Raw genomic sequence first — 24,930 nt, 5'->3', positions numbered from 1 at the left:
ATGGCTCACACCAGTTTGGGAGGCCAGGAGTCCAAGACCAGCGTGCGCAACAGAACCAGACTCTGTGTCTACAAAAACTAAAATAAACATAGATTTTAAAAAATAATTTAAAACCACAGAAAAAGGAAATCACGGCCGGGCGCGGTGGCTCAAGCCTGTAATCCCAGCACTTTGGGAGGCCGAGACGGGCGGATCACGAGGTCAGGAGATCGAGACCATCCTGGCTAACACGGTGAAACCCCGTCTCTACTAAAAAATACAAAAAAAAAAAAAACTAGCCGGGCGAGGTGGTGGGCGCCTGTAGTCCCAGTTACTCGGGAGGCTGAGGCAGGAGAATGGCGTGAACCCGGGAGGTGGAGCTTGCAGTGAGCCGAGATCCGGCCACTGCACTCCAGCCTAGGTGACAGAGCGAGACTCTGTCTCAAAAAAAAAAAAAAAAAAGAAAAACTTTAAAAAAAAAAAAAAAAAAAAAGAAAAAGGAAATCACTGGTAATTTTCAGCTTGAGTGGCACAGAAATTTAACTGCAGAGAGTTAAGGAGAAATGGATGCAGAATAAATGGGAGGTAATGAGTAAAGACCACTCCTTTGACTAGAGAGAGAAAAGTGATTCAAGCTAGAAAGGCAACACGCTCCAATAAAGTCCATAAAGATTTGTTGAACATAAAAGAGACCTGATAAGCAAAGGGAAAAGAGCCAATGTAATGAGAGGTCAAATTCTATTCTACAAAATAGCACAGAAAACTGAAAATCCTGTTTATTGATTCAATAAATGACCATTTAATTCAAGTATCCAATACAACTGCTTCCTAGAGTTCAGTAACATGAATGTCACATATCATACATGAGAGCATGTACAGGCATTTTTTTCATGAGGAGTATTTGTTTTTGATTGTACGAGTATTTGTGTTTCATTTTAAGATTTTTTTTTAAGATGGAGTCTCACTCTGTTGCCCAGGCTGGAGTGCAGTGGCACGATCTCAGCTCACTGCAACCTTCCCCTCCCGGGTTCAAGCGATTCTCCTGCCTCAGCCTCCCAAGTAGCTGGGATTACAGGCACCCACCACCACGCCTGGCTTTTTTTTTGTGTGTGTGTGTGTGTGTGTGTATTTTTAATAGAGGTCGGGTTTCACCATGTTGGTCAAGCTGGTCTTGAACTCCTGACTTCAAATGATCTACCCACCTCAGCCTCCCAAAGTGCTGGGATTACTGGCATAAGCCACCTCAACCAGCCTGATTGTAAGATCTTAATTAAACCATAAATTAAGAAGGTTCTGAACTTTTTTTTTTTTTACATCTCTAGAGTACCTAGTTCACCTACCTCACTTAGTCAATACTGACTGAAACCCAAGATAACCTAATTACATTCTTGTGATTTCTCCACTCATCCCATGAGACTAACAAATGGCTAAAAACTGGGCCGGGTGCGGTGGCTCAAGCCTGTAACCCCAGCACTTTGGGAGGCCAAGACGGGCGGATCACGAGGTCAGGAGATCGAGACCAACCTGGCTAACACAGTGAAACCCCGTCTCTACTAAAAAATTGTAAAGCCGGGCGAGGTGGCAGGCGCCTGTAGTCCCAGCTACTCGGGAGGCTGAGGCAGGAGAATGGCGTGAACCCGGGAGGCGGAGCTTGCAGTGAGCTGAGATCATCTCCACTGCACTCCAAAACTGGGTGACACAGCGAGACTCCGTCTCTTAAAAAAAAACAAACAAACACAAAAAAAAAAAAAAAACAAAAAAAACAAATGGCTAAAAACTAATCTTCCTTGGAAACCTACGCATTTTGACTTTTCTATTATCTCAGTCACCCAGGATCAGTTTTAGACTTTCTTTTCCCTTGGCTTCGCACCCTCACTCCATAATTGTAAAGTCCTACACTGGTTCTTCACAATCTCTTGCACAGCTCCTACCGCCAGCACCCTTGTGCAAGTGATGTTACTCTACGCCCAGACATAAGAACTAGAGTCATCTCCCACTGCAACAGAAACAAACACATCAATAATCCCTACTTAACTAGGGTCAAATCCATACACTCACAACATAACTGGATCCCCAAGCTTATTGCCCCAATCGACCTGGAAAACTCAAGTTTCACTAACCACACCCTGAAGGTCTCTACCTATTCCTGAGGCTTTGCCTGACAATCTGTGGTGCGTACTCCCTTGCTTACGCATGTGGAGAATAAATTCTTTGAGACTCTGCCCCTGTTGTGTTCTCTAAACACAATAGTAAGAAGAGAGACATCCCTTGGAACACCCTCAGTATGTGAGCTTGCTCATATATCAAGTATAATTTATTGTATTATCTGAGTAGTCATTAGCTTTCCCTGATAAATTTTAGGCTGCTCCAAAAAACGTCTGTTATGATCACATGGTGCCCTCTCCCCTTGTACGCCCAATGATTATCTATTGTATTAAAAAAGAAAAGGAACCTCTCCTGACAATAAAGCACACGAACATCTTTTAAAGAAAATCTCGGGAGCAGCTGCACAGGCCTGCAAAGAGGCTCTCCCCGATCCCACCGCCCACCGCTCAGGCCGGGCCAGCGCCAATCCCGGCCGTCCTGTCCGCCCAGACGCGTGCCCTCGTGTTTGACACCAGACACCTGCCCTGGTGTTTAACACGTACTGGTGTTTGACACACCAGTAACGCTCATTAAGATGATTACGCCGAGACCTCGGAAGTAGAAAAGTGCTGTAAAAATACGCGAGTCCCTGGGTGTTATGGGAGCACTTCGGCGGTTTTTGGACAAGACCCAGTCGCCTGCCTGTCCTGGGGCCTACGCCGCGCGCCCGGGCCGCCGGAGCTGCAACGGCCGCGGGCTGGAAGCTTTCGAGGCGGGGGACTCCTCGCTTCCCAGGTCTGAGCGCTGTGGGGACGAACCCCGCTCACCTGCACCAGCCTCCGGAGCAGGGGGCTGCGGCTGCGGGCGCCGCCGCGCAGAAGTGCCGCCAGCACAGCCATGATTGCAGAACGCGGAGGGGCTGCTGCACAGGCAGAGAACACCTCGGCGTCCTCCCCAACCCCGCACCCACAGCGACCCGGAGCGGGCACCGCCCATCCCGCCTCCTCCAATAGTAACCCCGGACCGTCACAGTCGGCAGCGATTGGCCGGCAGCCAAGGGTGGGGCGGAGCGTGGCGCTGGGACCCCGCAGCCTGGGCGAGGAAGGGTTGACAAGTGAATGACGTGGATGGAGACGCTGGCACCGGGGTCAACGAATACCTGACACGCTGCTGAATCCCGTGTCTACCACTTCTAACCCGCCGGGGCCGGTGGTTTATGTGTAATCCGAGATTTTTCGATTCACTGAGCATGTTTCCCTTAGGCCTACTCAGCACAAACTTATGAAAATATTTTAGGATTTTTTTTTTTTTTTTTTTTTTTTTTTTTTTTTTTTTTTTTTTTTTTTTTGAGACAGGATCTCACTCTGTCACCCAGGCTGGAGTGCAGTGACGCGATCACAGCTCACTGCAATCTCGACCTCCAGGGCTCAAGCTATCCTCCCTCCCCAGCCACCCAAGTAGCTGGGACTACAGGCGCAAGCCTCCACAACCGGATAATTTTTGTATTTTTTGTGGAGACGGCGTTTCACCATGTTGGCCAGACTGGTCTTGAACTCCTGGACTCAAGTGAGCCTTCCTCCTCGGCCTCCCAAAGTGCGGGGATTACAGGCGCAGGCGACCACGCCCGGGTAATTTTTGTATTTTTTTGTAAAGACTAAGTCTCCCTATGTTGCCTAGGCTGGTTGCTAACTTCTGGGCTCAAGCAATCGACCAGCCTCGGCCTCTCAAAGTGCTGGGATTACAGCCGTGAGCCATCCCATCCAGCTGTGAAAATATTTTGAAGCAATCAAATTCCAGGCTCAGTCCAGATACAAATATGGGTAAAAGGCTTCAGGTGATTCCAGTCCCCAACCTTCAACCACTCCAGCTGAGACCCCAGACATCATGGAGCAGAGACAAGCCATCCCCACCATGTTGTCTGAATTCATGATCCACAGAAATGAGGGAAAACAAATGGTTGTTATTTTAAGCCATTATGTTTTGGAGTAATTTTTTTTTTTTTTTTTTTTTTTTTTTTTTTTTTTTTTTTTTTTTGAGACAGAGTCTTGCTCTGTCGCCCAAGCTGGAGTGCAGTGGCGCGATCCTGGCTCACTGCAAGCTCCGCCTCCTGGGTTCACGCCATTCTCCTGCCCCAGCCTCCCGAGTAGCTGGGACTACAGGTGCCCGCCACTGCGCCCGGCTCATTTTTTTGTATTTTTTTAGTAGAGACGGGGTTTCACCGTGGTCTCGATCTCCTGACCTTGTGATCCGCCCGCCTCGGCCTCCCAAAGTGCTGGGATTACAGGCGTGAGCCACCGCGCCCGGCCAATTTTTTTTTTTTTTAAGATAGGGTCTCACTCTGTCACCCAGGCTGGAGTACAGTGGTGCAATCATAGTTCAGTGCAGCCTCAAACTCCTGGTCTCAGGGGATCCTCCTTGTCTCTGCCTCCTGTAGCTAGGGGATCCTCCTGTCTCTGCTTCCCAAGTAGCTAGGACTACAGGCAGGTTCCACAATGCTAATTTTTTTTATTTGTATTTTATGTGGAGAAGGGGTCTTGTTGCCCAGGCTGGTCTCAAACTCCTGACCTTAAGACATCTTCTGGCGTTGGCCTCCCAAAGCACAGAGATTATAGGCATAAGCCGCCTTAACAGGTCTGTTCGGGGGTAATTTTTTTTTTTTTTTTGAGACAATGTCTCGCTCTTGTCACCCAGGCTGGAGTGCAGTGGCGTGATCTTGGCTCATTGCAACCTCTGCCTCCTGAGTTCCAGCAATTCTCCAGCCTCAGTCTCCCAAGTAGCTGGGATTACAGGTGCACGCTGCCACGCCTGGCTAATCTTTTGTATTTTAGTCGAGACGGGATTTCACCATGTTGCCCAGAGGCTGGTCTCAAACTCCTGAGCTCAGGAAATCCGCCCCCCTCGGCCTCTCAAAGTACTGGGATTACAGGCATCAGCCACCATGCCTGGCTGGAGTAATTTTTTAATATAGCTATAAATATAGCACCCTGTCTTTAATTTCCCCGTCACTCCAGGTTTGTCCCTTAAAGTCCTCTGTGATTCCTGCACCGACACGAACCTCTCTATTCAACAGCTCACCAAGGCCTACCTCCTTCCTTGGAATGTCACACTGACACCTTCCCCTTCTACCAGAGGCCAAATATTTTTCATACTGGGCTGCTTTGAGAATTATTGAAAGGAAGTCATTACATTGTATGTCAGTGTTTAAGCTGCGTGTGTGTGTGTGTGTGTGTGTGTGAAACCGATAATATTTCTAACTGAAAAAGCTGAATTTTTAAAGAAATGAATCAGAAAACTAAAGGTCTGGCCTCATAGAGATAACCAGTTGTGAGAGGACAAGCTGATGAGTGGGGCATCACACTGTAAAAAATGACTGGTTAGGCTGGGCGTGGTGGCTCACACCTGTAATCACAGCACTTTGGGAGGCCCAGGTGAGTGGATAATTTGAAGTCAGGAGTTCAAAACCAGCCTGGCCAACACAGCAAAACCCCATCTCTACTAAAAATACACAAATTAGCTGGGCATGGTGGTGGGCACCTGTGATCCCAGCTACTCAGGAGGCTGAGGCAGGATAATTGCTTGAACCTGGGAGGTGGAGATTGCAGTGAACTGAGATCACGCCACTGCACTCCAGCCTGGACAACAGAATGAGACTGTGTCTCAAAAAAAGAAGAAGAAGAAAAAATAAAGACTGGTTATATAGCTATGTATATAGTTCTTAATATGAACCAGTTCATTCACAGTTTAATTAATTTAATCCTCACAAAAATCCACTGAATTAGGAAGTAGCATTATCCACATTTTCCAGAAGTTTGTCCAAGGGCACAAAGCTTGTAGTTAGTGACACAGTTGCAATTGGAAGCTAGGCAGTCTGGTTGCTAGGGCTAAGCTTCTAGGCACTCACTACACTAGTTGTGTCTTAGGAGAGACCTGCCCTAGGAGAAACCTAACTAGGAACATAGAAGTCAGCTCTAATTGGACAATTCTGCCATCAGAGGCACTACCAGGAAATATTGCCACCATGTTCATCAGGACAGCTTCTAGAGAAGTTCAGAGAGATTTAGGAGCATTGAGGGGAGAAGAACAGTACATTCACTTCTGGAGCTACAGCAGGCAAGCTGCTCTTTAAAACTGAACTTCAAAAAAAATAAGAGTAGCTTTATCACCAATATGAGCACCAGGCAAAAATGTAGCTAATAATTTCACTTAAGAATCTAGGACTCGACCGGGCGCAGTGGCTCACACCTGTAATCCCAGCACTTCGGGAGGCCGAGGCAGGCGGATCACGAGGTCAGGAGATCGAGACCATCCTGGCTAACACGGTGAAACCCCACCTCCACTAAAAATACAAAAAATTAGCCGGGCGCGGTGGTGGGCACCTGTAGTCCCAGCTACTCGGGAGGCTGAGGCGGGAGAACCCGGGAGGCGGAGCTTGCAGTGAGCCGAGATCCCGCCACTGCACTCCAGCCTGGGCGACAGAGAGAGACTCCGCCTCAAAAAAAAAAAAAGAAAAAGAAAAAGAAAAAAAAAGCAAGTGACTAGATTAACATTTCTTCTGTGAAATAGAAATGGAGTGTTGAAATGAAAATTAAGTACAATTAAGAGAGAATTATTTTTATTTTATTTGTATTTTAAAATTTGTTATTATTATTATTGGTAGTAGTAGTAGTAGTAGTATTTTGGTAGACACAGGGTCTCACTATGTTGCCCAGGCTGGTCTCCAACTCCTGGGCCCAAGCAATCCTCCCTCCTCAGCTTCCCAAAGTGCTGGGATTATAGGTGTGAGCCACCACATCCGGCCAAATAATTTAAAAACATTTTTTGCATATCTGAATTTGTGGCTTTGGATTATCATCCCTGTCATAGCAGGTAATACAGCATCTGGACAGATATATTGATGAAGAGCTACTTAAAAAGTAGTTTATCTGGGATGCTGTTTATTACATTTGTCAAGGAGCTCTAGTCAATACCTCCATCTGGTGGCAAACTTGTAAGTGGAAACTTACGTCTTACAGAGTATATTAAGTCTTGATAAAATAAAGCCCTCTTTCTCTGAAATGTCCATAAGACCCAGAGTGGGTTTCTAGAAGCAGAAGTTAGTTTTAGGAATATTAGAACAATATTTTCACAGCAGGAAACAAGTGGAAAAATAAAAACATTTAAGGAAAAACTTGTGGGTATTATATTTATAATACAAAGATGTTTGATATTCACTTCCAAGTAAGTTCTTCTGCAATAAACAACTTCTGTCAAACTTAGCCTACTGGAATAACACATTGTACTAGGTTAAACAGTATCCTCCCAAAAGATGTTTGTTTGTTTAAGAGACGGTCTCTGGCCAGGTGCGGTGGTTCATGCCTACAATCCCAGAACTTTGGGAGGCCAAGGAGGGCAGATCACCTGAGGTCAGGAGTTCGAGATCAGCCTGGCCAACATGGTGAAACCCTGTCTCTAGTAAAAATACAAAAACATTAGCGGGTGTGGTGGTGGGCTCCTGTAATCCCAGCTACTCAGGAGGCTGAGGCAGGAGAATTGCTTGAACCCAGGAGGTGGGTTCAACTCACTGCAACCTGATTTGAGATCGTGCCACTGCACTCCAGCCTGAGCAACAGAACAAAACTCTGTCTCAAAAAAAGAAAAAAAGAAAAAAAAAAAAAAAAAGCGAGGCAGAGCCTTGCTCTAGTCACCCAGGCTGGATTGCAATCATAACTCACTGCAGCCTCCTAGGCTCAAGTAATCCTCCTGCCTCAGCCTTCCAAGTAGCTAGGACTACATGTGTGTGTCACCATGCCCACCTAATTTTTATTTTTTGTAGAGATGGGGTGCGCACATTTCCACCAATTGTCTCTTCAAGGCAATCTAGGCTATCTATCATGTGCCTCAAAATTCTTCCTCTGCCCATCACCCCAATCTATCAATAAAGGCATTTCCATGTTTGTGTGTATTAATATGGCAGCACCCCACTTTTCAGTACCAAAATCTGTATTTGTTTCCTAAGGTTGCAGTAGCAAATTACCACTAACTGGGTGGCTTAAAACAACAGAAATGTATTTTCTCACAGTTCTGGAGGCTGGAGTCCACGATCCAGGTGCTGGCAGGATGAGTTCCTTCTGCGGGTTCTGAGGGACAGTCTGTTCCATGCCTCCCTCCGAGATCGTGGTTGTTGTTGGAAGTCCCTGGTGTTCCTGGCTTTGTAGAGGCATCAGTGTAATTCCTGCCTTCTCCCCTGTGTGTGGCTTTTCTCCACTCTCGCTATAAGGACATCAGTCATTGGATTTAGGGCCCATCCCAATCCAATATGATCTCATCTTAATTTGATTACACCTGCAAGTTCTCTATTTCCAAATAGTCACATTCATAGGTACTGCGAGTTCAGACTCTATCTGTTAGGGGCCAGGTGTGGTGGGTCAGGCCTGTAATCCCAGCACTTTGGGGGGCCAAGGCGGGAGGACGACTTGAGACTAGGGGTTTGACACCAGCTTGGGCAATACAGTGAGACCACCATCTCTATGAAAAAAAAAAAAATTAGCCAAGGCCAGGCATGGTGGCTCAGACCTGTAATCCCAGCACTTTGGGAGGCCAAGGCGGGAGGATGACTTGAAGCCAGGAGTTGGAAACCAGCCTGCTTCCATTAAAATGCAAGTGGAGGGAGATAAATTGAGGTAGGAATTGTTAGCGGACGGAATGTCTTAACTATGAGTTGTCCAAGTTCTTGGTGTATTGGACAAAAATTGAACAAAATGCACTAACAAAGCAACAAAAGAACAGGCTAACGAAGGCACAGATTTATTGAAGAAGCAGTACAATTCAGAGGGTGGGAGCGGGCTTGAGCAAGCAGCTCAACAGCCTCTTCAATTGGGGTTTTTATTAAGCTAAAGGAACCAAGCAACATCCCTCGGTGCCCTTTAGAGGACTCCAATAGGCCGCACCCCATGAAGGATTGGCCTGCGACCACAGGCTGACGTGGAGCCTTGGCACACGATCAGAGGCAGATGTGGAAACTTCTGTCTCATTATCACAGGAACGAGGAGGTGGCCTGTGTGCTGTCCAATTTTGCCTAGAACTGGCTGCACCTGCTGTTCTTTTGCTTCTGCCTTAACCCTTGATTGCCCGAATTCCCTATTCTCCTGCCTCAGAATTGTTAAGCAAAAAGGAACCAGGACTTGATTATTTGGAAAATTCTCAGCCTAACTATACTGCTGCCAAGGATGAGAAGGTCTGGCCTGAAGAGTGTGTCTGGACAATACTTTGCTAAAGAGAGTTGTGTGTTGGCCGGGAGCGGTGGCTCACGCCTGTAATCCCAGCACTTTGGGAGGCCAAGACGGGCGGATCACGAGGTCAGGAGATCGAGACCATCCTGGCTAACACGGTGAAACTCTGTCTCTACTAAAAATACAAAAAATTAGCTGGGCATAGTGGCGGGCGCCTGTAGTCCCAGCTACTTGGGAGGCTGAGGCAGGAGAATGGCGTGAACCGGGGAGGCAGAGCTTGCTGTGAGCCGAGATTGCGCCACTGCACTCCAGTCTGGGAGACACAGCGAGACTCCGTCTCAAAAGAAAAAAAAAAAAGAGAGTTGTGTGACTTATGGATCCACTCAGCCGTGTCAGCAGAAGCCAGGAATAGAGCTGGGGTTGTCCAGGAAAGATCTGTGGAGAACTTGAAAGTTCTAATGGTGTGGATCCCCTTGACATCCACAGAAAACAAGATTTTTGAGAATTTTATACCAGCAGAAATACTCCCAGCCTTGATGGAAAGGGACAGAGACAGAACAAATTGAAGGGAAAATGACTGACTCCCAGGGCAGAGCCATGGATGCAGAGGCCAGAGAGAGGATGGAGCTATAGGTCCAGAGGCCAAGGCCAACTGCACCCTCTGGATGCAGCGGCTGGATCGAGTCAGAGGGTCATTAAGGCCTTGAAAACCAATGTAGTTTTCCCTTTTGTGTTACAAACCTGTGTGAGACAGTGACCCCTTTAATTCCATGAAAATTCTGCCTTTCATAATGGAAATGTCTGTCCTATGCTTGCCTCATCTCAGTCCCTTTGTGCTGTTGTAATAGACATCTGATTATTACTGGGTAATTTATAAGTAATAGAAATTTACTACTCACAGTTCTGGAGGCTTGGAAGTCCATGATGCTGGCATTAGGTGTCTGGTGAGGGCCTTCTTGCTACATCCTCATGTAGCAGAAGAGCAGATGGGCAAAAGGGCACCTAAGCAGGTTCCTTCCAGCCCTTTTGTAAGGTGCCAATCCAATCATGAGGGCACAGCCCTCATGGCCTCATCATCTCCAAGGGGCCCACCTCTTAATACCACAGCAATGTGATTACGTTTCAACATGAACTTTGGAGGGCACACATTCAAACCACTGCACCCACCATTGTACTTTGGAAGCAGATAACTTGTTTCCTAGTTGCACATGTCCACAGTTAGGAGAGGAATTTTGCCCTAGAATGTATCATATCATACCTAGAGTCTCAGTGATACCTGGTTTGCATGATTTAGATAATGAGATGTGCAATGTTTTGAGCTGATGATACTTAGATGAGATTTTGGATTTACAGTTAATGCTGAAACAAGTTGAGATTTTTGAGGATGCTGGGATTAGGTGAATGTATTTTGCATGTGGGATGAATGTGAATTTTACAGGGCTAGAGGATTGACTGTACTGGGTTGAAGTGTTGCCCCCAAATTCACCACCATCAAAACGTCGGAATATGACCTTGTTTGGAAACAGCATCTTTGAAGATGTAATTAGTTAAGATGACGTCACACTGGTGTACACTAGGCTGTAAATCCAATATGACTGGTGGTGTCCTTATAAGAAGATGGACGAAAAGATGGCCTTGGGAAAGTGGAGGTAGGAACTAGTGCGATGCAGCAATGAGTTAAGGAATGCCACAGATGCGAGCGACCCCCAGATGCTAGAAAAGGCCAAAAAAGGGCCCTTCCCTGGATTCTTCAGAGAGAGAGAGAACAGCATGGTCCCAGCAACACCTTGATTTCAGACCTCCAGCCTCTAGAATTGTGCAACAATAAATCTGTTGTTTTAGGTCACGCAATCTGTGGTAACTTTGTTACAGCAACTCTAGAAAACTAATACACTCATCCTGGAGGGCTGCCCATAGCTTTTCCTTGTGTTTACTAGCTTATGTGCAGTAAGACACTTCATTCACTGAAATCCTGAGACAGGTACAAAGTGTCAACAGAGCTTCTTTAGTGGGCACATGGAAATATTTGTACCCTCTGTATCAGAATAAGAAAATGATTACGATATAAACAGAAAGACGAAAGACAACAGTAGAGTGTTCCTAAAAACCTTCATATGATTTATCTTGGGACTGTGAAAGTGGCAGATACCAGAATAAAGTCACTTTTGCTGGACCCAGACAAAACAGGGCCGGGAAGGAGGCACACGCATGCATGTCTGAGGTAAGAACGGCTTCCAAGGACTTACTAAAAACTGCTTCACGTGCTTCATGCATCTCCTGCTCTGATAAGGTTTTTCATTAAACATTCTTTAGGACTGCAATAATTCAAACAAGACATTCTCCAGAGAATACCTGCCCAGTAGCAGCATCTGCATCAATGAACTGGTAACAGCTCTGGCTTTGAACCTACGGAACCCACGGACTCTGCTTCTAAGCAGCTTATGAAAATCTTTTTTTTTTTTTTTTTTGGCTAATAAAAGCTCCCCTTACACAGAACACACTTGCCATTAATGCATTACAGATTGTAATTTTTCTTTTATCCCAAAGTAAACGCAACATATTTAGAGAGAATTTTCTCTAGTGTTTTTTTTTTTTTTTTTTTTTTTTCTTTTTGAGACAGAGTCTCGCTCTGTTACCCAGGCTGGAGTGCAGTGGCACCATCTCCGCTCACTGCAACCTCTGCCTCCCAGGTACAAGCAATTATCCTGCCTCAGCCTCCAGAGTAGCTGGGAATACAGGCACGTGCCACCACGCCTGGCTAATTTTTTGTACTTTTTTTTTTTTTTTTTTTTTTTTTTTTTTTGAGGTGGAGGCTTCTTCTGTCACCTGGGCTGGAGTGCAGTGGCGTGATCTCGGCTCACTGCAAGCTCTGCCTCCCGGGTTCACGCCATTCTCCTGCCTCAGCCTCCCCAGCAGCTGGGACTACAGGCGCCCGCCACCACGCCTGGCTACTTTTTTTGTATTTTTAGTAGAGACGGGGTTTCACCGTGTTAGCCAGGATGGTCTCGATCTCCTGATCTCGTGATCCACCCGCCTTGGTCTCCCAAAGTGCTGGGATTACAGGCATGAGCCACTGCACCTGGCCTAGTGTCTTTTAAAAAAATGTTGACAGGATCTCTTAGAACAAAACAAAACAAAACAAAAACAAAGATCCAAGAGGGTATTTTAGAAAGTTGATTGTTTTTTGTTTTTTGTTTTTTTTTTGAGACAGGGTCTCACTCTGTCACCCAGGCAGGAGTACAGTGGCACGATCACTGCTCTCTGCAGCCTCAACCTCTCCCGCCCAGGTGATCCTCCCACCTCAGACTTCTGAGTAGCTGGGACTACAGGCGCACGCCAACACACCTGGCTACTTTTTGTATTTTTTGTAGAGACGAGTTTTCGCCATGTTGGCTCAAACTCCTCAGCTCAAGTGAGCCTCCCACCTCAGCCTCCCAAAGTGCAGGGATTACAGGCGTGAGCCACCACAGCAGGCTAGGAAGTTCTTCATTTCTTCAGTGTAAGACATTGGTCCTACTTGCCCAGATAATGCCTTCGGGCTCGTTACACGTTCCTCTATTTTAGAGGATGATGTGGTCTATTCAACAGTGATTCCCAAACCTATCAATTCAATTTCACAAATAGCGGGCTCATAATTAAGCGGAGAATTGTACTAGAAAGAGTGAGGGATTTATAAATGATAAAAGTTCGTGCCCTGCTTTTCTGTTTTAGATTTAGAGTGATCTCTCAGCCACAGGCTAAACAGAAATACTCCATTCACACCTTCTGGGGTCTTGGGACTCAGGCACTGAATTATAAGCTCAATTAAAGAGAAAATTTGAGATTAGGTCAATGGCTCAAAAATGTCAAAAGCAAACAATCTTACTGACCACAGCTTAACCCTCTGTACATTTAGGTAATCCACTGCAAAAATGTAGGCCCGCCAAGAACAGAGAAGCATGCAAAAGAAAAAATGAAAATAATAATAATAGCCGGGCGCGGTGGCTCAAGCCTGTAATCCCAGCACTTTGGGAGGCCGAGACGGGCGGATCACGAGGTCAGGAGATCGAGACCATCCTGGCTAACACGGTGAAACCCCGTCTCTACTAAAAAATACAAAAAACTAGCCGGGCAAGGTGGCGGGCGCCTGTAGTCCCGGCTACTCGGGAGGCTGAGGCAGGAGAATGGCGTGCACCCGGGAGGCAGAGCTTGCAGTGAGCTGAGATCCGGCCACTGCACTCCAGCCTGGGCGACACAGCGAGACTCTGTCTCAAAAAAAAAAAAAAAAAAATAATAATAATAATAATAATGTAAGCCAGAAGTAACCCAGCAGCTAGTAAAGGTGCATCATTCTCTACCTCAGATGGTATAAGCGTGTTACAGAGTGTGTGTATTCAGTGAACACAGGAGAAGCAGAGGTTTAAAAAAGGCCAGCTTCTGGAGATAAGACAGAAGTGGAATCAAGTGTGGTGTGGGCAGGGGAGCAATAGGGAATTACATCAAGGTTACTAACCTGGGCGACTGAGATAGTATTAATCAGAGCAAGTGACAGATGATATGTTCAAGAAGTAGCTAGAAATACATGCTGACTTTAGAAGAGAAACCTGGGCTGGAGACAGTCTGAAGCATCCCCATGCAGACAGTGTCAAAGCCAGGGAAGTAGATGACATCACCCAGGAAGAGTATGTAGCTTACCAAGAGTGGAGAGTTACGAGATGAAATCATGGGATGTGCAGGCAGAAGAGCCAGAGAATGAGACAAAGCTGAGAGAGAGAGAGGAGTGACACCAAGACAGAAGAGTGTCTTTGAAGCCAAGGAATGAAACAATAAACTTTTTTTTTTTTTTTTTTTTTTTTTTTTTTTTTTTTTTTTTTTTTTATAGACGGGGTCTGGCTCTGTTGCCTAGGTTCTTCTCAAGCCACCTTCCCACTTTGGCCTCCCAAAGTGTTGGGATTACAGGCATGAGCCACTGCACCTTGCCAGAAATGAACTTATAATAACACTAATAAGGTCACTGATGACCTCGGCAAGAGGGACAGTGAAGACATGAGCCAATTCCTACCATATTGAAGATACGAAGGCCAACGTGGTAGCTCATGCCTAATAATCCCAGCACTTTGGGAGGCAGAGATGGGAGGACCCTTTGAGGCCAGGAGTTTGAGATTAGCCTGAGCCACATAGCAAGACCCCACCTCTGCAAAAATTTAAAAAAAAAAAAAGAAAAAGAAAAAGAGCCAGGCACGGTGGCATGTACCTGTTGTCCCAGCTACTTGGGGAGGCTGAGGCGAGAGCATTGTTTGAGCCCAGATGCTAGAGGTTGCAGTGAGCTGTGATCACAAAACTATGCTCTAGTCTGGCCTGGGTGACAGAGCAAGACCGTATCTCAAAAAGATATAGAGACAGTAAGACTGTGGAATGCTCTTCCAACACGTTTAGCAGAGAAGGGAAGGGGGAAAATAAGGCCATAGCATGACCGAGGTAAGACGAGGGAATTTTTTGAAGGATGGTGGGTACTTCAATATGTATATAGGCCAATGATTTTCAAAATTGACTGTCATCAGCATCACCTAGAGGGCTTGTTAAAATTCAGATTGTGGGGCTTGACCTGAACAAGTTTCTGATTGAGTAGGTCTAGGGTAGAACTCAAGAACTTACATTTCCAACAAGCTCCCAAGTGACAATGCTGCTGGTCTGTGGACCAAAATGGAGAACCACTGGAGAGAAAAAAATATCCAAAAGAACAATGTTTGAAACATTTAGGCAATGGAGATATTTATAGGGTAAAACACAGCGGAAGGAGAGGATGGAATTCAGAAAAAGGTAAAATAGTTGGTCTTGAGCAACAAGTAAGGTCATCTCTTCCTCTGAGACAGGCAGGCAGATGAAGATGTACATGATTAGAGGTAAAGTTCACAGGTGGAGAAAAGGCAAGTTAAGAGTTCATGCCTGAAGGCCTTATTTTCTCCGCTTATTTTTTCAAAGCAGTATCATCTACTGAGAATTTAGGAGATAAGGTAGAGTAGGGGAAAATATTAATAATTATACATTTAACAGCTATGGGAAAAAACATGTTAAAGTATTCCCAAGTTCCACTTATTTTTAAGACAGAGTCTCATTCTGTTGCCTAGACTAGAGGGCAGTGGCACAATCACAGCTCACTGGAGTGGAGCCTCAGCCTCCTGAGTAGCTGGGACTACAAGTGTGTGCAACCAACCACCCCTGGCTAATTTTTACATTTTTGTGGAAATGGGGGCCTCACTATGTTGCCCAGGCTGGTCTTGAACCTGGCTTCAAGTGATCCTCCTGCTTCAGTCTCCTAAAGTGCTGGGATTAGAGGTGTGAACCACACCTGGACCATCAACCACTGCTGAAGAAAAATCTAAACAGTATCAGCCTGCCTCAGTAATTACAGCATAATTAAAGAAAAAAGGAAATACTCTATTTCCTTTATTATTAAGTAAAATAGCAAGAAGCCATTAACACTCAGAGAAGTCTTCCGTTCTCCTCTAGGTAAGTAGAGCAGACAAAGTTTGGATCAGCACTCCTGAGATTAGGTCATGACCAATCCACAAAGGAAGCTGTTACTCATTTTACTCACTCTAGGACATCACTATTAAAGTTTTTTTTTTTTTTTTTTTGAGACGGAGTCTTGCTGCATCACCCAGGCTGTAGGGCAGTGGCGCGATCTCGGCTCACTGCAAGCTCCGCCTCCTGGGTTCATGCCATTCTCCTGCCTCAGCCCCCCGAGTAGCTGGGACTACAGGTGCCCGCCACCTCGCCCAGCTAATTGTTTTGTATTTTTAGTAGAGACGGGGTTTCACTGTGTTAGCCAGGATGGTCTCTATCTCCTGACCTCGTGACCCGCCCACCTCGGACTCCCAAAGTGCTGGGATTACAGGCGTGGGCCACCGTGCCCGGCCTCACTATTAAAAGAATTTTAAGCTTGGGTGTGTTAAGTCTTAATATTTACATATGGAATTGTTTATATTTTTATATGCATGTATTTTGCCTTAATCAGATGTTCACAAAAGTCTAGAACTCTTCAACTCTCACCATCAACTGTTAATCTCAACTGTCACCCTGCTCTGGATTGTCCACTGTCAAAACAGGAGTTCAGTGACATGAAAAGTCCATATTCAATTGTGTAGCCCAGAATGGGGAATGGGAAATGAAGTCTCCACACTTAAAATGTAAAATATTGGCTGAGTGCAGTGGCTCATGTCTGTAATCCTGGCACTCCTGGATGCCAAGGGAGGATTGCTTGAACCCAGGAGTTTAAAACCAATCTGGGCAACATAGTGAGACCTCCTCTCTGCAAATAAAAAAACAAAAATTACCTGGGCATGGTGGCGTGTGCCTGTGTTCCCAGCTACTCAGGAGGCTAAAGTGGGAGGATCACTGGAGTCCAGGAGCTCAAGGCTGCAATAGGCTGCGATTGTGCCACTGCACTCCAGTCTAGGCGACAGAGAGAAACTTGCAGTGATCTCGCGCCACTGCACTCCAGCCTGGGCGAAAAAAAAAAAAAAAAAAAAAAAAAAAAAAACCTAAAATATTGAACTATGTTCTCAGGCACATGTGCTATCATTCATTCAATCCTACTATGTGCCCTTTTTACATTCGGGTTTAACAGGGATGAATCCAACTTGATATTTTGGGGACCCTCTTTAAGAAAAGTAATACAAAATTAAAAATACAAAACTCCAAGGGCACCCCCTCCCAGGGCCTTGTACAAGTAAGGGGCCCAAAACCTTAGGCTTAGTTTCTTGGTTTAAATGAAATCTGTTTCTTGGTTCAGACGAAATTTTACACTGAAAAAATACTTCTTCTAGCTTCATTTCTGAGTCAACTCCTCCCCCAACCCCAACCTCCCAAATGCCAGTGTAAGTTCAAGGTTGAGTTTAGAGTCATTATGAAGTCAAATGTGTTCCTCCATCCAGCTGTCCAAAACATTTATTGACTACTACAGTAGGAAAGAGATATGATCCCTCAATGTAAAGGAGCTCTATAACATTTATTTATGAACGAATGAATGAATGAATGAATGAGAACCAGGCCCTGTTGCCCAGGCTGGAGCACAGTGGTGCGATCTCGGCTCGCTGCAACCTCCACCTCCCAGGCCCAAGCGATTCTCATGCCTCAGTCTCCTGAGTAGCTGGGATTACAGGTATGTATTTTTAGTAGAAATGGGGTTTTGCCATGTTGGTCAGGGTGGTCTTGAACTCCTGACCTCAAGTGATCTGCCCGCCTCAGCTTCTCGAAGTGCTGGGATTACAGGTGTCAGCCACTGTGCCCGGCCCAAAATTTCTTTTAAATTTTTAATTTCTCTGAAACTTTAAAATAAGTTTTAAATTTTAAAATCTTTTAAATTTAAATTTAGTTCCTCTGTGTAATTAAGTCCCTGGATGCAATTCAAGTTTCTTACAGAGTTTATTATTATTAAATTGTTCACTTGATCAGTAACTAATCGCTATTATCTGTCCTTATTGCTAAACTATTTCTAGTTTAAAAATAAGTATTTCACAAATTTTCAAATATATCCAAAATGTGAAATACTTTTTTTTTTTTTTTTTTCGAGACAGAGTCTCATTCTGTCACCCAGGCTGGAGTGCAGTGGCACAATCTCGGCTCACGGCAAGCTCCGCCTCCCAGGTTCAAGTGATTCTACCTTAGCCTTCCCAGGTGTGCGCTACTATGCCTGGCTAATTTTTGTATTTTTAGTAGAGACGGGGTTTCACCATGTTTGCCAGGCTGGTCTCGAACTCCTGACTTCAGGTGATCCATCCACCTTGGCCTCCCTAAGTGCTGGGATTAGAGGCGTGAGTCACGGTGCCTGGCCCATTTTTTACTTTTATCTGCTATAAAATTTGAATTCTGTTATGACAAAGCCTATCTAAGTTGATGAATATATTAATCATTTTCAGGTTGGAGTATTTTTTTTTTTTTTAACCTCTTCCAGGCATACGGCCACATGCTATCATCAGTGGAAAAGCTACATTCCTGACTGCTCTCATTTTGAATTAGAATTTGAAGTCTAATATAAATAAGTGGATTACTTTTCATATTTCTGATTAAAATAAGGCTGGCTGAGATTTATTAATTTACCTTGAAATTTAAAAATATACCTACTATAAAAATTTTAATTAAACTCTTTGAAACTATTTTATAGTAGAACATCAACATTTTCTGGATAGGTAAAAGCTTTTATATTACATTTTTATTTTGCAAGAAAATAAATTATACAACTTAAAAAATAAAATCCAAAAATTAAGCAGTTCATCAAAATATTTCAGCCTACTGCATACAGAAACTGCTACTACTTAAAATTGTACAGCATTATCATCTCAGTATGTAGTGGCACACATTCAAAATCGTATAGACCATATGAGGATAGATTACAACTTAGAAACTAAAATAAATTTGTTCAACACTCCAGACAACATATAGTGTAGATGACAGGAAAGCTCTCATGTAATGTTTATTTCACAAACATGACCTTGGAAGAATTTATAAGACAGCATCCCAGTCATTTACATGAGAATAGAAAAACCAGCTTGAGTTTAAGATAGCAAATCTTTCTGTAAAACTAGCAAATCTTTCACCCAGACTGAAGTGTTAAAATTTGCCCTTTGAGCAGTGCTAGAGATATCTTACTGCAAATAATGCAAAATACTTTTTAAACTACTCAGGTCATATTTTCTATTAAATTTAATAAAAAGTAAAACAAAGAAAGCTAACATTTCATTTTTGGAAGGTTTAACATTTATGCACAAAATAAGAGCGAGAGACTTAAATAAAAAAGTTGACAGAACTCAGGGACCCCCTCCAATAAATGTAAAAATTGGAAGACTTCAGAATTTATTTCAAGATCCTCATTTAATCATTGGAATAGTAATATTCTAATATTTATCTCATTGTGACCATCACAATTGTTCTATATTTTCACTTCCTAAACTTTGTCTTATGTCTACTTACTGTGGCAATGAGATGGCAACACAAGTTAACATTTCCCAGATGGAATGTCTCTGTCTTTGAACTAGAAGATGGGTATTCAGAGCTTAAGATAGCCTCCGAAGTGTCTTATTGCCATACCACTAATTTTTTAAAATTAAATGTATTTTTTTTTTTGGAGAGGGAGGCTGGATTTTCTTTTCCCTTAACTGCAGGTTTTATCCCTGCTCGGCACCACTTTTAAGTGCACACTGGAGAGAAGAGACCTGAATAAAGGATGCCAACTGTGATTCCAGACCTTTACAAACTGCTGGTAAGATTTTTTTTTCTTTTTTTTTTTTTAATTTGCAAATCTGTTGTTAAAGAAAACTGAACAATGGCATAGGCACCTGGTCAACTAAATGGTTTTCACGAACACCAAAAAGTAGTTAAACTTTTGTATACGTAACCCAAAAAAAAAAAAACTGCACGTTTACAGTATTTGCTGCTGTTCATTCCCCAAAATACAATTAGGACATAATTGGCTATTAAAAATTTATAAAAATTAAAAACTTTGCTATGAATTTAGTGTTACCCACTTTTGCATTAAATTCGCCTTCATAAATCAAAACATCATGACTCTCATTCTTAAATTAAATGACCCAAAATTAGAAGTTCCAAAAAAGTTCTGAGAACAATTATGGTTTAAAACAACAAACCTAAATTTTTTAAATGGACTACAATTTTTCCTCCTATTGTTTCCTCCTTTGGCATTCTTGTATTGGGACAAGCAAATACGCCAATGCTGAATTATCTGTTAAACATAAGGGCCACAATTACTACAAAATTATTTCTTCTAAATTTCAAATATACCCATTATGAACAGTCACCTAATTAGAGAAAACTGTGAGCACTAATTTTAATTCTTCACAATATGCTCGGTCTAATAATTGACATTTGCTCCCTTAAAGATGAAGTGTAAAATTTTAAACAAAATTCCAATTTCCTATGAGTTTCAGAACAGGCATTTGACTATACTCAGCAAAACTCTAAATGTTTTCAATTGCTTTCCTTCCATTCGGCAGGCAGTTCACAAAGCCTCTTGCGATGGGGACAGATCCCATGAAATGCTCTTGAAAGCACTCCACTGTAACATAACACTGTATGTCTTTCTGTACTCCATTTCCTACTATTCAAAAACCATACTCTAAAAATATTACTTAACATCAAACAAGATATAAAATAATTTGCAAGAAAATTTGAAACGTGCACCACAATGAATAAAAACCCAAGTTGAGCCATTCCTTCCCCAAGGGGGATAATTTTCTCTTTTAAGTTGTTCACGTCCTCAAGTCCTAAAATTTCCACTACTCTGGATATTCAGTTGCCAGCAACTAGTTAAGTTGCTACTTTGGATAGACTGAAAGGAACATGGTAAATGTTGCCTTCTGATGATTTAAAAAATGTTTATTTTTAAAATATATAAATATATATGTACATATATTTGGCAAGTTTACTGCTCGTATTAAGAGTGCAACAATTTTGCTTCTGTTTTTCAGGTCTTATGTTGTGGTTTTTCTCTTACCCCTAGGTGACTGATTCAAACCTGAGGCTACAAATCCCTAATCAAGAGGCCTTAAAATACCAAAATACTTCTATGCTACAGATTAAGAGATCAGTTACATAACTATATCAGAGCAGAAGATTTCTGTGGTGTTTTTAATAAATTCAGATATGGCATAATAAATATTAGGTATATAAATATTAAGTGTGTTAGTAAACACACAGTATGTTTAGTAAACACACTTAATATTTTTGTTTTGCTATTTTGACTCTGCAATCATAATGACCTACCTATCTCCATAAATTTTTTTAAACAATTGAAGCAACAATTAATATAAGCTTCACTTTTCAAAACAAGCTCTCCAGCCATATTAAAAAAAAAAAAAAAAAAAAAAAAAAAACTCCTTATCATTGAACAACAACTAAAATAGCAGTCTCCTGTTTAAAGAAAACCAATATTTGAAAGTTGAAAATATTTAATACCATTTTTAGGTCACCATTAAAATCCAGTTATTATACTGAGCAATGTTTGAACAATTTGATACTATTAAATACTTAACTTCTCACCTACATCTGCCCTTTCCCAATGTTGCATTGACCAGCTCACTCTTTTCATCAAAAGAAACCAAGAGTGCTATTTCTAGTTTTAATTGCATTTTTTAAAAACAAAAGATAACAGCATTTTTCAGTGCATGAATATCTGAAGATCCTTCCTTGTGCAAGTACATTTTTTAAGAGAGGAAAAAAAAGAAAAAAGCAACAAGAACCCCGCCCTCACCCTTCCCAACTGTATTTCTCCTGGTGGGTACAAATCAAATTCACTTTTAAAAGTTGATAATGGGCTCTTCATGAATGCAAGTTTCTCCACAAAACAGCATGCTGTTAGAGTGTGCAACATGAAGGGAATGCCATCATGCTAACTAATGTGATTGGCAAAATATAGTTGTTTCTGTAAGGTAAGGCAGAGATTTTAATATTTATGTAATCAAAGTCCAAATAAACCTTTCTCCAGCACAAACTTTACAACTTTCTGCCCAAGCACTCCAAAATTTGGGTTCTAAATATTGTCCATGATATTCAAACTTATGCCATATATATGAAAGTGTTGATATCAGATTCATCTCTTCTGATGTATTTGTGCTCTATTAGCCACTCTATTTGCTCTTTTATCATTTTCTTTTGTGGCAAGAACATGTTTTTCAAAATTTCTACTAATTCAGTCTGCAGCTGAGCATTACTAATTTTCTTTCTCATTTTCATTATTTGTATGATAGCTTCCTAAAAGAAAAAATAAAAATAAAAGTGCATTAATATATGAAATTTATTTTAAGTACAACAAACTGAAAAATGACTTTTTATGCATATTAATCCTCTATCCAACATCTACCCAAATGGATAACAATCACTAGGGGATTAATCTTGAGACCAGTATCTTTTACTTCACAAATAAAAACATCTTTTGTTTTTTCATTCCCCATAAAAGAGAATCTGCTTACTGGGGTGGGGGGCTAGGGGAGGGACAGCACTGGGAGAAATACCTCATGTAGATGACAGGTTGATAGGTGCAGCAAACCACTATGACACGTGTATACCCATGTAACAAAGCTGCACATTCTGCACGTGTATCCCAGAACGTAAAGTATGTATTTTTTAAAAATCTGATTATAGACATTTTGAAAAATAAGGAAAAGCAAAATTACTTCTGCTGCAAGAAAACTGCACCTAATGTTTTAATATTATTTCCTTCAATTTCTTTTTTCCCCATACCATTCACATTCTTAAAAGTCATCTTACCTGTGAAAACAATACGTATATAACCTGGTATCATGTTAAACGTTAATTAAAATATAACAAACTCCTTACACCGAATTTTTCCCTTGTATTCAGTTATTTCTTTGTGTAGTAGTACAGGTCAGTTGGGGTCTGTTTTCAAAGTCATTAAGTAGCATTCTTTATATATATTTACCAGATTAATTAATTATATTTGCTACAAATATTATCTTCAGTTTATATTGACTCAATTAAATGTTTTTAAGGTTTTTTTTTTTTTTTCCCCCTTCTCTTTAAATACAGAGACAAAGTTTTGCTATGTTGGCCAGGTTAGTCTTGAACCCCCAGCCTCAAATAATCCCCTGCCCTGGTCTCCCAAAGTGCTAGGATTACAGGTGTTAGCCACAATGCCCAGTAGTTTTTAAGTTTCTAAAGAAATAATCTTTTTCATCTAGGTCATTTTATCAAAATTTTTCTTGATGATTTCCTTAATTACTGTTAAGTTTACAATAAGAGTTATTAGAAAATCATTAAATATTCTTTTCTCTTTTAATTTTCCAGCACAAGCTCTCTCTTTACCCAACAAAAGGCATCTGTATGCTGGGTGTGGTGGCTTATGTGTGTAATCCTAGCACTTTGGGAGGTTGCTGTGGGTGGATTGCTTGAGTCCAGGAGTTTGAGACCAGCCTGGGCAACATGGCAAAACCCCATCTCTATAAAAAATGCAAAAGTTAGCCGGGCATGGTGGCATGTGTCTGTGGTCCCAGCTATTCAGGAGGCTGAAGAAAGAGGATTGCTTGAGCCTGGGAGGTGGAGGTTGCAGTAAGCTGAGATCGCACCACTGCACTCCAGCCTGAGACCCTGTCTCCAAAACAAAAGGCATCTATCTCTTAGCACAGATTAGAGTTTGCTGTAAAAGAAATGTCAAAATAGAAAAAGAAGTAACATTTGCTTTTAACATTTAAAAACATAATTTTGCTGCAAATCAACAGACTTGGGAGTCAGGCACTATTCAGTAAGAGAAAAAATTCCTTCAACTTCCCCTGTACAGATACGATAACCAGCCGGGGAGGGTGGCTCATGCCTGTAATCCCAGCAATTTGGGAAGTTGAGGGGGGCGGATTGTTTGAGTTGTGGAGTTTGAGACCAGCCTGGGCAACATGGTGAAACCCCATCTCTACAAAATATACAAAAAACATTAGCCGGGCATGGTGGCATGTACCTGTGGGCCCAGCTACTCAGGGGGCTGAGGCAGGATCGTTTGAGCCTGGAAGGCAGAGATTGCAGTGAGCTGAGATTGCACCACTGCACTCCAGCCTGGGTGACAGAGTGAGACCCTGTCTCAAAAAAAACAGAAAAACAGGCCAGGCGCGGTGGCTCATTCCTGTAATCCCAGCACTTTAGGAGGCCAAGGCGAGTGGATCACAAAGTCAGGAGTTCGAGACCAGCCTGGCCAACATGGTGAAACCCGTCTCTACTAAAAATACAAAAAATAGCTTGGCGTGGTGTCGAGCACCTCTAATCCCAGCTACTTGGGAGTCTGAGGCAGGAGAATTGTTTGAACCTGGGAGGCGGAGGTTGTAGTGAGCCAAGATCGTGCCATTCCACTCCAGCCTGGGCAACAGGGCGAGACCCCATCTCAAAAAATAAAACAAAAATAAATAAAAGATATGATGACCCCCTTCACTGACACCAGAAGGTCAAGTGAATTCCTCTCACCCTGGATGGTATTCAGATACCAGGCTCCTGATCATCATAAATTGGGGTTTATGTCAGGGGTTCAGAGAAGAAGAAGGAAGAAGGAAAGTCTGTTCCTTCAGGCACTTGAAGATTACAGGAACCCGGAGGAAAAGCAGAGGCATTTGTAAACATCCCAATTTCTCCTTAGGTAGAGGTGAAGGTGGTAGTTAGATAACCTAAGGGGAAAACAGAGCAGAAGGACACTGGCCCTGGTCCCCATTTGATATGCTGGAGGTCACTTAAAGAGTAGCATAGTATGATGGAAATAATCTGCACTTCTGACTCTCCCTCAGTTCCCACATGTGACAGCAAGAGTTTCGAGCTAATGGACCTGCCACAAGGCCTTTAATGACAGGGCAAGGTGATCCTGCCATTATTCTGCAGAGAATAATGACACTGTGCCATGTAGGCCAAGGAGCCACACAGAAGATGTAGTGGAGTCTCAGAGCCTTCAAGAGCTCAGTAAGAGCAGGGGAAAGACAGCAAGGAAGAGGCCATAGGGTCCTTAATAACTAGAAAAAGAATGAACCATAAATTCATCTGCTATAGACAACAGCAGCAGTTACCAACAGAAAGCCAAATTCCCAAAGATGATAAACTACTTCACAGCTGCCAAAACCAACAATCCAGGACACTGTCCTAACTGCAAAGATATGACGCTCCCTTCACTGTCATTACC

General features: G+C 42.8%; 4 protein-coding genes across 5 annotated transcripts in view; 2 read left to right on the top strand and 2 right to left on the bottom strand.

Annotated features, from left to right (window-relative positions):
* ACAT1 (acetyl-CoA acetyltransferase 1) overlaps nucleotides 1-24,930 on the bottom strand; it is a 976,528-nt gene that overhangs the window by 24,072 nt on the left and 927,526 nt on the right. Inside the window, exon 2 of one of the 2 annotated variants that reach the window (XM_050758706.1) lies at nucleotides 2,892-3,008. In XM_050758706.1, coding sequence (XP_050614663.1) covers nucleotides 2,892-2,963 — 72 coding nt within the window. In that variant the 5' untranslated portion in view covers nucleotides 2,964-3,008. Of the gene's footprint in view, nucleotides 1-2,891; nucleotides 3,051-24,930 lie in introns of those variants that run through there. The other variant, XM_050758704.1, reaches the window with a different exon arrangement.
* CWF19L2 (CWF19 like cell cycle control factor 2) overlaps nucleotides 1-24,930 on the top strand; it is an 808,601-nt gene that overhangs the window by 23,204 nt on the left and 760,467 nt on the right. The window lies entirely within an intron of this gene.
* Nucleotides 1-24,930, top strand: part of POGLUT3 (protein O-glucosyltransferase 3) — a 603,612-nt gene that overhangs the window by 352,693 nt on the left and 225,989 nt on the right. The window lies entirely within an intron of this gene.
* Nucleotides 18,451-24,930, bottom strand: part of CUL5 (cullin 5) — a 106,036-nt gene continuing 99,556 nt past the window's right edge. The window contains 1 exon segment of the mRNA XM_050758692.1: nucleotides 18,451-22,019. Within this exon segment, the coding sequence (XP_050614649.1) occupies nucleotides 21,825-22,019 (195 nt within the window). The 3' untranslated portion in view covers nucleotides 18,451-21,824.

This window comes from Macaca thibetana, chromosome 14 (genome assembly GCF_024542745.1).
Source record: "Macaca thibetana thibetana isolate TM-01 chromosome 14, ASM2454274v1, whole genome shotgun sequence".
NCBI classification, from domain to species: Eukaryota; Metazoa; Chordata; class Mammalia; order Primates; family Cercopithecidae; genus Macaca; species Macaca thibetana.
Note: the sequence above shows the minus strand (reverse complement) of the source record. Positions and strands in the feature narration are given on the sequence as shown.